Below are 12,918 nucleotides of genomic sequence, written 5' to 3'. Positions count from 1 at the left end.
GTTACAGGAAGCCGAGGACTATGAAATGAGGGCTTTTGGCTTGTTCTTCGTGTTGAGCAGTAGAAGCTGAGGAATCAAGATGAACCGTACTCGCTGCTTTGGAACGTGTAGACTGAAGCATTCGGTATTGGGTAGTCACTGTCAAGCTGGTTGTTTTGGAATTCTTCGTTGTAGTTACTATGTACGCAACTCCCAATCTAGATGATTTCGCATTCAACCACTTCGCCTCTTTCTTCGAATGCGCGGATAAGGCCTACATCTAGACCTTTCGCCCTGGTAGTTCTCGATGTAATATGACACCATGCCCAATCTCGAAAATCTTTTTGCGACATGATCCTCAAGACGCAAGACCAAACAATGAATGCTGACACCCCAGTTGCCGAAATAATCTTCTGCCTCCATCAATTGGAACAGGTGAACCTCCTGCGGTTCATCACTGTCTGCTGCCCCGGACCGATCGTCACGTCGCCAAAAATCCGTCTTCCAAGTCTGGTCGCCCAAATGGCCGGGTCCGGGCTGCAACACGCCGCCTCGGTGCAGGACACAGGGCAGCATCCTACTCCGCAAGACGAGCTTGCTGCTTTCCAAGATGCCAAACGGGACGTTTTTTGCGTAGACGCAATTCGCTTCTACAACTTCTGCGATGTGTTCTCTTTTCAGCGACTGTTCATAGTTGAAGGCACCGGGAACCGAGGCCCACGACCATGTAGGCAGATTGAAGGGCCGCTCAGACGTCGAGGGACTTTGGGAGTCGGAGTCTCGTATCCAGGCCAGATCATCAATCAGAGAATCTGACCACAGGCCGGCTAGGTATTCTGATCCTGGACGAACGAGCTGAAATTTTTGCGCTATACCGCTCAAGGCAACCAGCCGGTCTTTTGGGTTCGTTACTTTCAGAATCGAGTATGTCGAGACGACCTTGTGGTTCCAAGTTCTTTGGATCTCCAGTGTACGTCTGGTGTCGTCCTCATTGCTCCTGGGGGTTGTTGTTGCAGGCTGTGTTGCCCAAGCAATACTCCTCTTATCAAAGTATCTCTCAAGGTTACCTTTCCAAACTTGAGTTGAACTACCACACTCGCATTCAATTGTACAAGCGCATTGGTATACAACCTCAGATTCAGTAAAGAAAAGCACTCGGGGGGATAGAACGCGTTCTTGATAGATCCAAGATCGTGTCAAAAGAGGGACTCTGATGTTCTCACTGGCGTAGCGCTTCCAGTCGTTTTGCCATCTATGTAGCGATAAGTAGTGGTGTCGACGAACAAATAATGGCCACTCATGCTTGCCGAGTCGCAGAGTGGCGACATGTCGGGCTTGCTGTTTAGCAGGCGTAGGAATATTTCGGAGTCCGGCCGTGCTGTCATCCCCAAAAACAGCCCCAAGTGTAAACTTGGCGCCCCTGTAAACATCAAACATTTTTCCCGCCTCTTTACGCCAGTCGTTCTCATCACCTTGGATTATACAGATGCAGTCAATCCACAAGTACTTCAACCCAAGGCCTCGGGTAAACATCACGGCGTCGCGAAACGTTTGTGGTAGCGACTCCCATGAGATACGGCGTTCTTCTTTAGTCGTGGGGATAGTCATACAAGCCGGCTTATAACTGCCCCAGCAATAGCTGAGTGCAGCGTATTCGCGTGAGGTTCCTGGGGGGATTGTAGTGCTATCAATTAGCCTGACATCCAAGCCCATCCCACCCGGATCGATATCAATCAGTCGCGTAGGAGTGACCGACCCTTCAGCTTGCATGACGCATAGCTTGTGTAGACTTAAGCAGTCTTCAATGCGACTTCGTGCCCACATCATAGATTGCTCCATCGAGTTCAAAGTAGTCTTTCGCCTTTGTATGTTGAAGATGCCAGTGTCATGGAAATAAGGAAGTTCGTATGCGGTAAAAATATCGTATCTGGACTTTCCCGGGCCTCCAATGAGCATCGCACGGACTACACCGCAATCCATTACTGACTCCAATGCGTCCTTGGCTTCTGGATTGATTGCTTCATCCCGGGTTATTTCTTCCAGAATGAGGAGTTTGACCTTGCAGGATGAGCAGCGAGGGGCTTCATTGTTGAGGTCTTCACGTGTTGGATCCTGATTTTTCGAGAGAATCCCGTCTTCGAGCGAACCGTCCCAACCACACACGTGACATTCGTTTCGGAGACTGTCCTCATCGTCACACCCATCCGGCAAATCGATGAAAGGGACACTCGGATCGAGAGTCGGAAGCGACGTCAGATCGCCAGCGTTCTCAATCACGCCGCCTCCATCCGTCGACGAAGGAGGACTGTCGGCCGACATACTGGCTGTGACGTTAGTTGGGCAAGACAGGATGGGTTGGAGTTGCAACTTCTTCTGCGAAGTGCGGGGCTTTCAAGACACGGATCAAAAGTGGATCTGCGCAGGTAAGCGAACGAACTGACGACGGATTGACAGGCGCGGGCTGTACATACTTCACTTCTTTGGCGATAGGTCGATTTGAGTGGTACTTCTTGTGCGGATGAGGTGAAATAGGAGGAGAAGACATGTGTGGTGTTGAAGTGTCGACTTCAGTCTCTGGAGCTGCTTGATTCTGGAAGGCAACTACTCTCGGGCGGCAAGCCGGCGGCACCCTCCTCTCAAATACCTCCTGTCACCTCATGCATGCGCGCGGCAATTTCTCATCAATTCAGCCTCGTCTTGATCTCATCAACCAGTCAAAGTCCAAGGACCCAAGGTACATCACTGGTGCCTGGCACGTTGGCCGATCCAAACCCCACTTTCCAATCAAGTCCATTCTACCAGTGCTAGTGTGCGCGTCCTGCTGGCAACGCAACTCAACATCAGCCTCGATTGCATTGAGTTGCCAGACCACACTGCGCCACAAACACCTCCCCAGGCATGCTCAATGCCATCCATCCCTTCCAAAATGCACACACCTGTCTATCGATAGTCGCAGAAAAACCTGCACTTCCCCATGTCATATCCACCCATCTCTTCTCGGCCCCTTTTGGTTCCCCTATTCTTAAACTCTGCTCCCGTACACAAACACACAATGTACGCATCACACCACATTATACATACATATTATCCACGACAATCATCTCTTCTCCCATCTCCTCTTCTCCCATCTCACCTCATCTAACCAACTGACCAGCCACATTATCCCTATCCCAATAGTAACAAGCTGACGCCGGCCAGCCTGGTCGGCCGTCCATCTCATTTCCATTGTTCCAAAGCCAGGGAAAAAAGAAGGAGCCCGGACCTACCTTAGCACGCACCAAGCACTACGACCCGACCGACCAACCAACCGACCGACCTAGTTGCCAGTGCCAGTGCCAGCGTTCCCCAGCACAAGACCCGGGCTAGGCCAGTCCGCCCGCAGTCCACAAACAAGCGCAGCGACATCAGCACGTTTGTTCGGCAGACAGACAGACAGATGGCGATGATGCATTTCGTATCCACATTTCTACCCCTAGCCCAATTCGGGGTCATACTCATATTTAGTGGCAATACTGATCCCTAGTTCAATCCGATCCAATTCCTATAGCCAGAGTCCTGATGCCCAATTCCCAAACCACCCCATTCCATTCCATCCCATCCCATCCCATCGCGAGCTAGAAAGAAAAAGAGAAGGAGGAAAAGGGGGACGAGAGAAAAAAAGAAGATGCAAAAGAAATCATGCAGAATCCACCCACACCACACCACACCCTCACGTCTCCTACACACTCTCAACCTCAACTCCCACTGCCGCTGCCACTCCCGGCACTGCCATCTCTCTCCCCCTCCTTCGCCGGCTCCTTGCCCCTCGCCCTCGCGCTCCCCTCGCCGATCCCGCGCTCGCCAGCGCCGCGCTGCTCGTCGCGCTCCAAGCGGGGGACCTCGCGACTGAGCAAGGCGCGGAGCTCATCCGAGATGACCTCCTTGCGCTCGTCGTCGTCGTCGTCGGGTGGCGTGTTGTTGCCACTTTGGGGCAGAGCCGACGAGGAGCCACGGCCAGCGGCGGCAGCGGCGCGTCTCGCTTGGGCGGAAGCCGCGGCCTTGAAGCGGCGGCGCTGGCGTAGGAGGAGCTTGGCGGTGCTGGGGATGGGCAGGGAGGAGCGGGCGTTCTTCTTGTCGACGGCGGCGACGGTGCGCTGGAAGCGGCGGAAGAGGGCCTCGGCGCGGACGAGGGTCGAGGGGAGGTCGATGGTGAACTTCAACTCGTTGACGTACTTGAGGACCTCGTCGAAGCCCTGCAGGTGCGTCATGATGATGTCGCGGTGTTTCTCGAGGATGGCCAGCGCGATGAAGAGGTGGAAGTTGGAGCTGAGGTAGTCGGTCCACAGCCGCTCCCACAGCGTAAGGACGTCGTCCCAGTTGAATTCGCGCTTGTACCACACCAGCAGCATGCGGAAGAAGAAGAAGAAGTTGGTCGAGTCGAGCTTTTGGAGATGCAGGTAGAGCGTTGGGTCCATGAGTTGGACGAGTTGGTCGAGCGTCAGGAGTTGTAGGCGCATGCCGCTCTGGTCGCGGAGGAAGTTGCGCTCCATGCGTTCCATAAAGCCGACGAAAAGCCAAAAGGCAAATCTCTCGTCTACCATGACGACGTAGATGGGCGCGAGGAGGTCCGACATGCCCTGAACGTACCCTAAATCTTTGTTGTACTCGTTGTAGTTCAACAGCATTTCCCTCATTTTCGCAAGTGGTCCCTCCTTCCAATCTTCGGCAGACAGCGATTCGAAGTCCTCATTCCTTGTGGGTCCATGTTCCTTGTCGTTTTTTGAACCCAGATACATGAGTACCTCTGGATCTGCTCGGTGCACGTCCTTTTCTACATGAAGTACCCCATAGAATGGGGTAATGTCAGTCGAAGTGTCTTTGTAAGCGCCACGGGAGACATACCTATGCGATGCTTTTGCTCACGCCACCACGTCATCTCCTCCGTTTCTTCCCCTGAATCTCCTGCCTTCTCCACTTCTTCCCAGCGCTCCGTTAGCCGCTCGTACTCTTCGATCAGACTTATCTTTATGGCTTGGCGCTCGGGTTCCATGCTATCCCACTCATAGATACCCAGCAAAAACGGCCATGCTTCCCTCCTCACACCGTCCTTTGGATCCAAGCCGCCGTGAAAGATGCGCTCCTTGACCTCCTCGGGCGTGACGATGAGTCGGCCGGTCGTGAGGTCGAAAAAGCCTTTCCATTCATCCAGAGTAACCGGTCGTCGACGGTCGCTCAACGACATGTTGGCGGCCTCCATGTCCAAAATCTCAAACTCGCCCACCTCGCTGTCTTCCTTTTGGAGTACGTCCTTGGCCGTCCATATGCGCTGGTTTCGCTCGCGCTCGCTCTGCTCTGCGATGCTCATGGCCCACCGCGCCAGGTAGAGGCGTGCGCTGTCGAATTCATTTTGTACTCTTTCTACCTCAGGGCTCTTCATGAATTGCCGCACCGGTTGCGGCACGTTGGGATTTTCGGCGACGGCCTGCGCTGTTCGGCGCGTAAAAGTCGTTACCTGGCTCATCTTTTCCAAAAAGGTCCACTGCGCCTGTTTGAGAGCATTCGTGATGGGGTCCATGCCGCCGGGGCCCTTTTTCTGTGCGGCTGCGCTGCTTTCTTCCCGGGGATTCTTTTTGTCCGCGTTTGGGCCTTGGCCAAATCCAACAATGTCCGCCTCGCTCGGCTCAATGAGAAAGATGCTGGGTTCGGCCGTGCTGCGCACGACGCGTACGTATCGCTTCAACCAGCGCAGCACCTCATCGCCACCCCAAAACATATTGCCACCTTCGGAAAAAGGGTCAAAGCTCTCCTTGGCGAGTTTCTTGCGCTGCATAATAGTGCTCTGGCATTCGGAGTCGTGGAAGAAGAGGGCAGGAAAGCTGTCGCCGGCGCGCGTGTTGATGACGACGCTGCCGAACCACCATCCAATGCTCGGCGGGCGCACCATTAGGCTGAAGATTTCCGACACAGGTACGGCGAAGGCGTACGTGCCGAGTGCGGAGCTGCCATGACTGGTGGTTGGTGGTGGTGGCACCAGGTACGACTGACGCGGTGGCGACGACGAGTCGGAGAGGTCAAGCTTGACATAGGTCGAGTACGCGTCGCCTAGGGACGATTCGGGGAGCCAGGAGAGAAGCAGAGAAGATGCGGTGGCTGATGACGACGAGCTCGCATTGCTAGATTCTGAGGAGGCGGATTTCTGTTGGACAAGGGCGATAAAGCCGGGAATGTTGTCCTTGGCCGTGCGAGTCGGATGCACATAGACCTGAGGGCTGTCTCAACATGACGCCTGCGGAAGAACAATGTGTACGGACCTTGCTTTTGGCAAACAGTAGCTTCACACCTTTGCCGGAGGTGGTGTGCTTGATGGTGTTGTAGTCGCCTTCCTCGTCGTCAGACATGTCGTAGAAGGAAGCCGTTGGGGAGGGCGGGCCGGGAGAGGATTTGGATGCGGATGCAGAGGCAGAGGCTGAAGAGGAGGCCATGATGGCGATTTATATGCAGCGAGATGGTCTGTGGGTGGAAGTAGGCCGGTCACAGGGCCGCGTTGGAGCGTGATAGGTTATGGCGCAGACTGGAGTAGAGATGCCTGAGTGAGAGCAGCAGGCGGATGGCGGGGATGGGCCGATGACGTCTGGCCGCTAGCGGGGTTGAGCTGCTGCTGCGCCACACTTTTGTTCCATCTTCTTTGATAACCCTGTGGCGGAACCAAACATCTTTTGTAGAGTATTTCATTCATGAAATACTACTCCTTTCGTCCCTTGATTTATCCCTTTCCCTCTCCACCACCCTACATCACAGTACCAAGGGCGTCCATCGTGCATGTTCCACAATCACTTATACTGCTGCCTAAAGTAGCCACGAATCAAGTCGAGTGGATACGAATAATAATCCAGTGCCATGATCCAGCTCTCATGCCATGCCGTCCCATTGACGCCACCCTTCGCAATTAGCCCGCGGTAAGAGACTGCTTTTCCGCCCTTCTTCCACCATATTATCAATCAGTCCGTCAGTATCCAGCCTGAGCCGTGCCCTGCAAGTGCGCAGCAAACTGAGCCCCTAATCGCATGTCCCATTCTCCATAACGCCACACATGTCCCGCCCAGCGCTATGCAATCCCTCGACATGGGCGTACCCGCCCTAGGCCCGCTAGGATTATTCGTCGGTCTGAGTGGTTCTCGTTCGCGTCTGTCCGCTCGCTGCTCGTCGTACCTATCATCTAAACCGGCCCCCTGTGGACGGGGGGTTAGCACTGTGTGACCTCTCAAACGGGTTGCGCGTAGGAGTCGATAGTCCAGTACCTCCGGGGCTGACGCTGCCGGTAGGACTGCCTGATCTGCCCGACCCCCAAAGCCGCTGCTTCAATCGCTCTTGAGCTGTGGCGCCTCCTCCGCTGCTACCCGGCGGCGGCGTGTCAATTGACGGCCGCGACGAGAGTGTCGACTGTGCGCTCTGATAACTGCCAGCACGCTGGCTGGGCAGCGGTCGCCCCTGGCTGCTCATGACATCTTGCGGCGGCAGCACCCTGCCCTGCGAGTTGACCATGCGCGGTGCCGGGCGATTGCGCAACGAAGTCGGCTGCGGCGGAGGAGTCTGCTGGGCTGGCGGATCCCAGAGGTCGCTGAGGCCGCCTCTGCTAGGCGCCGTCTGCTGCGTCTGGGGAGCCGTCGAGCGTACAAACTGCTGGGTAGAAGGCGGAGCGGGGGCCTTTGGGTCTGCAGGCAACCATGGCGGAAACGGACGGCCCTTTTCCATGTAGTATGCGCGCAGGACGCGGGCAATGTGGGTATCGTCTTCGGTGTCGCCGTCGCCTTCGCTGTCGAGGAGGTTGCGTCGGAGCGAGTTGTATCGCGAGGTGGTGGTGGTGAGGAGGTTGGAGAGGTAGGACGACATGGCTTCGCGGCAGCGTCGGAGCGACTAGGCTGCCAGAGATGGGTCGGATCGTAGGTAGGTAAGGTATTTGGAGGGAGTGGTTGTGGCGGCAGCGGAGAGGTGGTGACGGAGGGGCCGGCCAAGGACGGCGTGGAGGGAAGCGCGCACAGTCCCGCGGGCAGCGATGGAGCTCAATGCGCGGCGAAACTCCCGTCGGTTTCAAAAGAGCCGCGTCGGCCTGTGATATTAGGCAAAGTTGGAGGTTGATGTTGTCGTCGAGAGCAAGAGGAGGTTGAAGGTCGAGGTTGGACAGCAGATGAGTGGGCTTTGAGGCCTTGTCAAAGAAAGAAGAGCCCACTGACTACTGCTGCCCACCTAGCCGCCACTGCACCGCCTTGCCCAGCCACAGCCTTTTTCTCCACATGTTTATCTCGACCATCTCTCTTTCAAACCGACTATCAACTCCATCGTCTGCATCCAAGACGATATCAAGAAAAAGGCCTCCCTCTTCAGCATCCCTCGAATGACCACGAGCGATCCGAGTCGCAAATATACGAAGTGGCCATGGCAAAAAATGAATAAATGACCCTGACGATCCATGGCCCGGTCCACCTCTTCGCTTCGCTTCGCGCCGCCTCCGCCGCCACCATCCCGTTACCCGGCAGCAACTCAACACCAACAACGGCTGTGCGGTCACGTCGACAACAACACGATGACCATCAACTCGCGCGCCTCTTCGACCGTTGGAGCCTTTCATTCATCAGTTGTCATGGATTTCGATCATTTCGATGGCTGTAGCCGCCGCCTATCGCTTCTTCGATTTCTTTCTCTCCCGACATTCACCAAGCTGACTAGCCCGGACTATCGTTTGGCGTTTCGCAACCGACGATTCTTGTCTAAAAACCAGACGAACCCCATGCGACGTTCAATCTTGGAAATCCGCCCAGACTAGACCGTTCCGAGTTTGGCGCGCACTATCTGATTGGTCGAGGCGGCGGCTAGGTTCAGGCCAGTGTCTCAATTCGGCAATGTTCTTCCCACATGCTCCACCTGCCGAAGTCTGATGCTTGTATTCTTCCACGGATGAGCGACTCAGATGGGATAGATCATGCGCCGATGCGTCCTCATATCCATGGAATTCAACTTTGCCTCATTCTTGCTGGCAACCCTCCTTCGCGATGCTGGCGCGCGCCAATTTGCTCCTGCGGACAGGCCTACCAAGTATATGCTCGACACCAAGCGAATCTACAGCGAGGATTGGAAACAAGCATGGAAAGCTCTATGCGGAGCGGCTTCGAGTCCATCACGACGGAGATTTGAGTGTTCTAGGGCATCGATCAGAAGGCTTCTCGCAGCCCACCTACCTCTGGTTACCAAGCGCTGGATGATATGCCCTTGTTCTGGCTCCGATACGCAGCTTCCCTTAAGCGATGCCGCCCCAATCGCCAGCCCGTATTACCTGTCAACGTCGAAACGGCTTTCCAGGCTCGAAATGCTTGCTAAGATCCAAATACAGGGGTGAAGCCCGCGCCGATCTCCTTCTCTTCTAGCGAATACAACGGATTTGCGGACATTTTACCTATTTCTCTCCGCTTTGAACCTTTCGCGCTTCTTCCACCAAATAGGACCCTAGAACTGTGTCTCCACTCACACATTTCTTCGTGTCCCGTAGATCGCGGCGCCAATGGACACGAGATCACTGGAAGAGGCTTCATGCCCAGGTCAACTACTCGTCCGGTGAAACCCTTCGATGGTGATCAATCTGCGTCTGCCGCAGGAGAGATATCTGGTCTCGAACTCTATTCGTCAATCAATCAAGCCATCCTCAAGGTCAAGTTCGCGCAATGCCGTGATTTCATGACCACCCCTTGTCTTCTATCTTTAGCTAACTTCGATTACAGGGTACTCATCGAATCAACTCCGAGGTCATGGCCGTGTAGCAGAGCGGCAGCAGCGCTGGTGCTGCTGCTGCCGCCGAGAACCGCCGCGAAATATAAATGCACAATTGCGGTTCGCATCGTCGCGATATCTGCAATTCTCTCTCCCTCTCGACACTTACAATGGACATTCGTTCCTCTTTTCGACAACTTTTTTCTTCGTCGCATTCAGAGCAGACCAAAGGGACAAAGCAGATCAATGAGTCAGATGTATACCAACATGTCAAACTCGCAACGCCGTCAATGATCCGCGTCATCAAGCTGGAACAGAACAAGGTCAACAACACCATCTCATGTGTCATTCGTCTCGTCGAACGAGGCGACGCCGAATACCACGCCTTGTCATATGTCTGGGGAGATTCGAAACCAACCAGGCAAATCTACCTACGCTATGGTGCCGACCAAAGGCGCTCATTTCCGCTCCATGAGAACCTTTGGCGGTTTCTTGACTGGGCCTGAAATCAGCAAATGTTTGACAAGTGGCTCTGGACGGATCGGATCTGTCTCAACCAGGACGATAGCGACGAAATATCTCAGCAGGTTCCGAAAATGGGAGAAATATTCCACGACGCCCATCAGGTTATAATCTGGTTGGGCATGTCCAAAAAAGAAGGAGAACGCGTCGCAACAATTCTAGACCGCAACTCCTATTATTTCAGCTCGGGAGCGTGGCGTGAAGAGTTATGGAAAGGATATTCTCCAAAAACGAAGCGTGCCGCCTTGACTGCTTATTACAACGAGTACTGGAGTCGTGTTTGGGTGATCCAAGAAGTCGCACTTGCCAAGTCCGCTACGATTGTAATAGGCGACAAGGTTGTGCCTTACGAGGAATTCAAACACAAAATTGACATCATTAGGACGGAACATGGGGTGACAGGGATCAACGCCGCGCCCGGGCCAATCAGGCTCAAAAATCATAACCACAAAAGTGAACTGTGGGAGGTTCTGGGCCTTGCAAACCACAGTGCACTTAAGTGCAAAGAACCCAATGATCGAGTCTACGGCGGTCTAGGCCTGGTGGCCTCCAGAGCTGATGGTACATCACCTGTCGACTTCATTGAAGTCGACTATTCCAAACCATTTATGGAAGTGTTCCTTGACGCATTCCTCGAATCGCAAACGCCTATCAGAAAAACAGGCTGCATACTCAACTATATACCAAATGTCGAAGGCAACTACGACTGGGGACAACTTTTCGATACCTTCAAAAGATACCTGGACAATCCTAAGACTTCAGTCAGACACAGAAACTTGGCAGGAGACCTTCTTCAAGTCTGCGACGCCTTCAACACCATGTTTCTCATCCTAGGTTCTGGTCCAGGGTGCTGGGGCTTTTCCCGACTGATCCATTTCAGCCTCAACGGACTTGAATCTTCGATACCGAATGCAGACGATCGCACATTACGAGACAGCGCAGCGATGAAAGGCGTTGCAGTCGCGCTGGAACTCCAAGATAATAACAAACCCTCAGTCCAGTTCGGACGCAGGCAGAAAACTGCAGCCTTGGTGTTTGAAGACTGGAAGGCCTCCCGCAGACCTTATACTTCAGCACAGTCTCCATGGCGATGCGCTGCCCACCACAAAAGTCATGAAGACAATTCCCAAGTCCCCAGAGCGAGGAAGATGAAAGATTTCCGCGACGCACCAGGGGAGCGTTTGAGAAACCAGTATTGGGGAGGACTCAACTCCTTTTGTGTGCCGTCGTGCCGTCTGGCAGAGGTGTGCGGGAGATATTCGCACGACTCGCCGCGGTCCGGCGACGCGACGACCATGATATTTGATTTGCCCGAGGTCGGCTTTCGCGTCGTTTTCGAGCAGCTGTATGAGTTCGCCACGGCTGGGCGAACCCACAAATTCCCCAACCTCGAGTGCAGGTGCAGCGGTGCCCCCTGGAGTGACTGGAATGACGGCTTGGCTCCTCTTGAGGAGTCGTTTTTTGGCAAAGTCTACTTTGAGTTCCTGGATACGGACATGTATCGAAAAGGGCTGGAGGACCTACGTACCTGGTGATTCGACGCAATCGCGCGCAGCTTTCCGTAAAGCATGCGGCGATGACTGCCCCGTGGGCTTTCCTTTCAACCATGCCTGTCGCACCATCACTTCAAGAGCGGAATCGACTTGTCCACTCTAGAGACGCGCCTCTCAGAGAATTGCAAGCAAGAGATGGATCCAGGCAATTTGCGTCCAAGGGGCGGCTGGCTTTACCGTCGCCGCTGCCATCGCCTCAGAACGCCCAAAACTCGCTTGCGGAATGCTTCAACCACTGGATGGAAAGATTGGAAAAGATGCATGCTGTTTTCAGGGAGTTCTTCCTTCGTTTTCCTTTTTAGCTCTTTTGTTGAATTTCTACACTCGTCTCTCTTGTTGGTAACTTTCTTTCATGCCAACTTAGTCAGTCAAGGATCAGGGGCACGATTGCACATTGAGCAATGTCCTCCAAGCTGTACAATCTCGTCGTTCGAAATGTATCGATCGAACTGAACGACAATTACCGCTCATCCAAGGATGCGTTGGTCTTCCGTGATCCGTCTGCTAACTTACTGGCGTTTCATTGGCTGATTTACCTTTCTTACAGGTACCTTTGGATACATCCATGGCAGGCGTGAGGGCCTGCCTTCTACTGCTTCTTCGGTTTCTTTGGCGCCCGACATTAACCACGCTAACTGGCCCCGGACGGTCATTTAGCACTTCGCAACCAACAATTCTTGTCCCAAAACCAGACGTTCCCAATGCAACGTTCAATCTTGAATCATCATCTTGACTAGACTGATTCAGGTTTGGGGTCCGAGATTTCATTGGTCAGACCAGCGGCTAAGCTCAGGTGGTCTGCCGAATTCGGCAACTTTCTTTGGACAGCTCAATGCTCTGTCAGTGCTCTGTTAATCATGCAGCGACTTTGTACGAGCTGCCGGTACGACGAAGGTCACCAATAATCGTGTGTGCGACTCTGAAAGAGGTGCCAGCGCAGAGCAAGCCCACAAATGTCGTCCTGGTTCAGCCTTGCGCCTTCCTCAACTGCAAACCTGGGCTGTCAGGGAGTGGGAAATCGCTCATCTTGTTACCTTGGCGCCAGCAATTCTGGCTGCCCTTTTGCAGCGTGAGCAGTGCATCAGTCCTCGAAAGTGCCAGTCACTAAAGATGGCTGACCGGCCAC

The 12,918-nt window shown here is 54.0% G+C and overlaps 6 protein-coding genes across 6 annotated transcripts; 3 read left to right on the top strand and 3 right to left on the bottom strand.

Annotated features, from left to right (window-relative positions):
* Nucleotides 1–16: 16 nt before the first annotated feature.
* BKA78DRAFT_313296 (heterokaryon incompatibility protein-domain-containing protein) lies at nt 17–2,578 on the bottom strand. Its single transcript, XM_066888362.1, has 2 exons — nt 2,451–2,578; nt 17–2,394 (listed from the first exon to the last, which is right to left on the bottom strand). The coding sequence occupies exon 2, from the start codon at nt 2,296–2,298 to the stop codon at nt 214–216; it is 2,085 nt and encodes a 694-aa protein (XP_066743929.1). The 5' UTR covers nt 2,299–2,394; nt 2,451–2,578; the 3' UTR covers nt 17–213.
* A 1,135-nt stretch (nt 2,579–3,713) lies between these two features.
* On the bottom strand, nt 3,714–6,440 carry BKA78DRAFT_352477 (rab-GTPase-TBC domain-containing protein; the record flags this gene model as incomplete). Its single annotated transcript, XM_066891359.1, has 3 exons — nt 3,714–4,789; nt 4,861–6,220; nt 6,270–6,440. 3 exons carry the CDS (start codon nt 6,438–6,440, stop codon nt 3,714–3,716), a joined length of 2,607 nt encoding a protein of 868 aa, XP_066743928.1.
* Nucleotides 6,441–6,805: 365 nt separating this feature from the next.
* BKA78DRAFT_128661 (Sec1-binding region of Mso1-domain-containing protein) lies at nt 6,806–8,018 on the bottom strand. The gene is made up of 2 exons (XM_066882555.1): nt 7,257–8,018; nt 6,806–7,187 (listed from the first exon to the last, which is right to left on the bottom strand). The coding sequence occupies exons 1-2, from the start codon at nt 7,846–7,848 to the stop codon at nt 7,171–7,173; spliced, it is 609 nt and encodes a 202-aa protein (XP_066743927.1). The 5' UTR covers nt 7,849–8,018; the 3' UTR covers nt 6,806–7,170.
* Nucleotides 8,019–8,760: 742 nt separating this feature from the next.
* Nucleotides 8,761–9,445, top strand: BKA78DRAFT_128682 (uncharacterized protein). Its single transcript, XM_066882556.1, has one exon. The coding sequence runs from the start codon at nt 8,936–8,938 to the stop codon at nt 9,347–9,349; it is 414 nt and encodes a 137-aa protein (XP_066743926.1). The 5' UTR covers nt 8,761–8,935; the 3' UTR covers nt 9,350–9,445.
* BKA78DRAFT_128683 (uncharacterized protein) lies at nt 9,446–10,122 on the top strand. The gene has a single exon (XM_066882557.1). The coding sequence runs from the start codon at nt 9,541–9,543 to the stop codon at nt 10,009–10,011; it is 471 nt and encodes a 156-aa protein (XP_066743925.1). The 5' UTR covers nt 9,446–9,540; the 3' UTR covers nt 10,012–10,122.
* A 110-nt stretch (nt 10,123–10,232) lies between these two features.
* On the top strand, nt 10,233–11,774 carry BKA78DRAFT_295228 (heterokaryon incompatibility protein-domain-containing protein; the record flags this gene model as incomplete). Its single annotated transcript, XM_066886453.1, has 1 exon — nt 10,233–11,774. The coding sequence occupies one exon, from the start codon at nt 10,233–10,235 to the stop codon at nt 11,772–11,774; it is 1,542 nt and encodes a 513-aa protein (XP_066743924.1).
* Between the last annotated feature and the right edge of the window lie 1,144 nt (nt 11,775–12,918).

Source organism: Phyllosticta capitalensis, assembly GCF_038381095.1.
Source record: "Phyllosticta capitalensis strain CBS 128856 chromosome Unknown BKA78scaffold_5, whole genome shotgun sequence".
Lineage (NCBI taxonomy): Eukaryota > Fungi > Ascomycota > Dothideomycetes > Botryosphaeriales > Phyllostictaceae > Phyllosticta > Phyllosticta capitalensis.
Note: the sequence above shows the minus strand (reverse complement) of the source record. Positions and strands in the feature narration are given on the sequence as shown.

Coding starts and splice junctions, on each gene's coding strand:
- BKA78DRAFT_313296 (XM_066888362.1), bottom strand. CDS start 2,298: ATGTCGGCCGACAGTCCTCCTTCGTCGACGGATGGAGGCGGCGTGATT.
- BKA78DRAFT_128661 (XM_066882555.1), bottom strand. CDS start 7,848: ATGTCGTCCTACCTCTCCAACCTCCTCACCACCACCACCTCGCGATAC.
- BKA78DRAFT_128682 (XM_066882556.1), top strand. CDS start 8,936: ATGCGCCGATGCGTCCTCATATCCATGGAATTCAACTTTGCCTCATTC.
- BKA78DRAFT_128683 (XM_066882557.1), top strand. CDS start 9,541: ATGCCCAGGTCAACTACTCGTCCGGTGAAACCCTTCGATGGTGATCAA.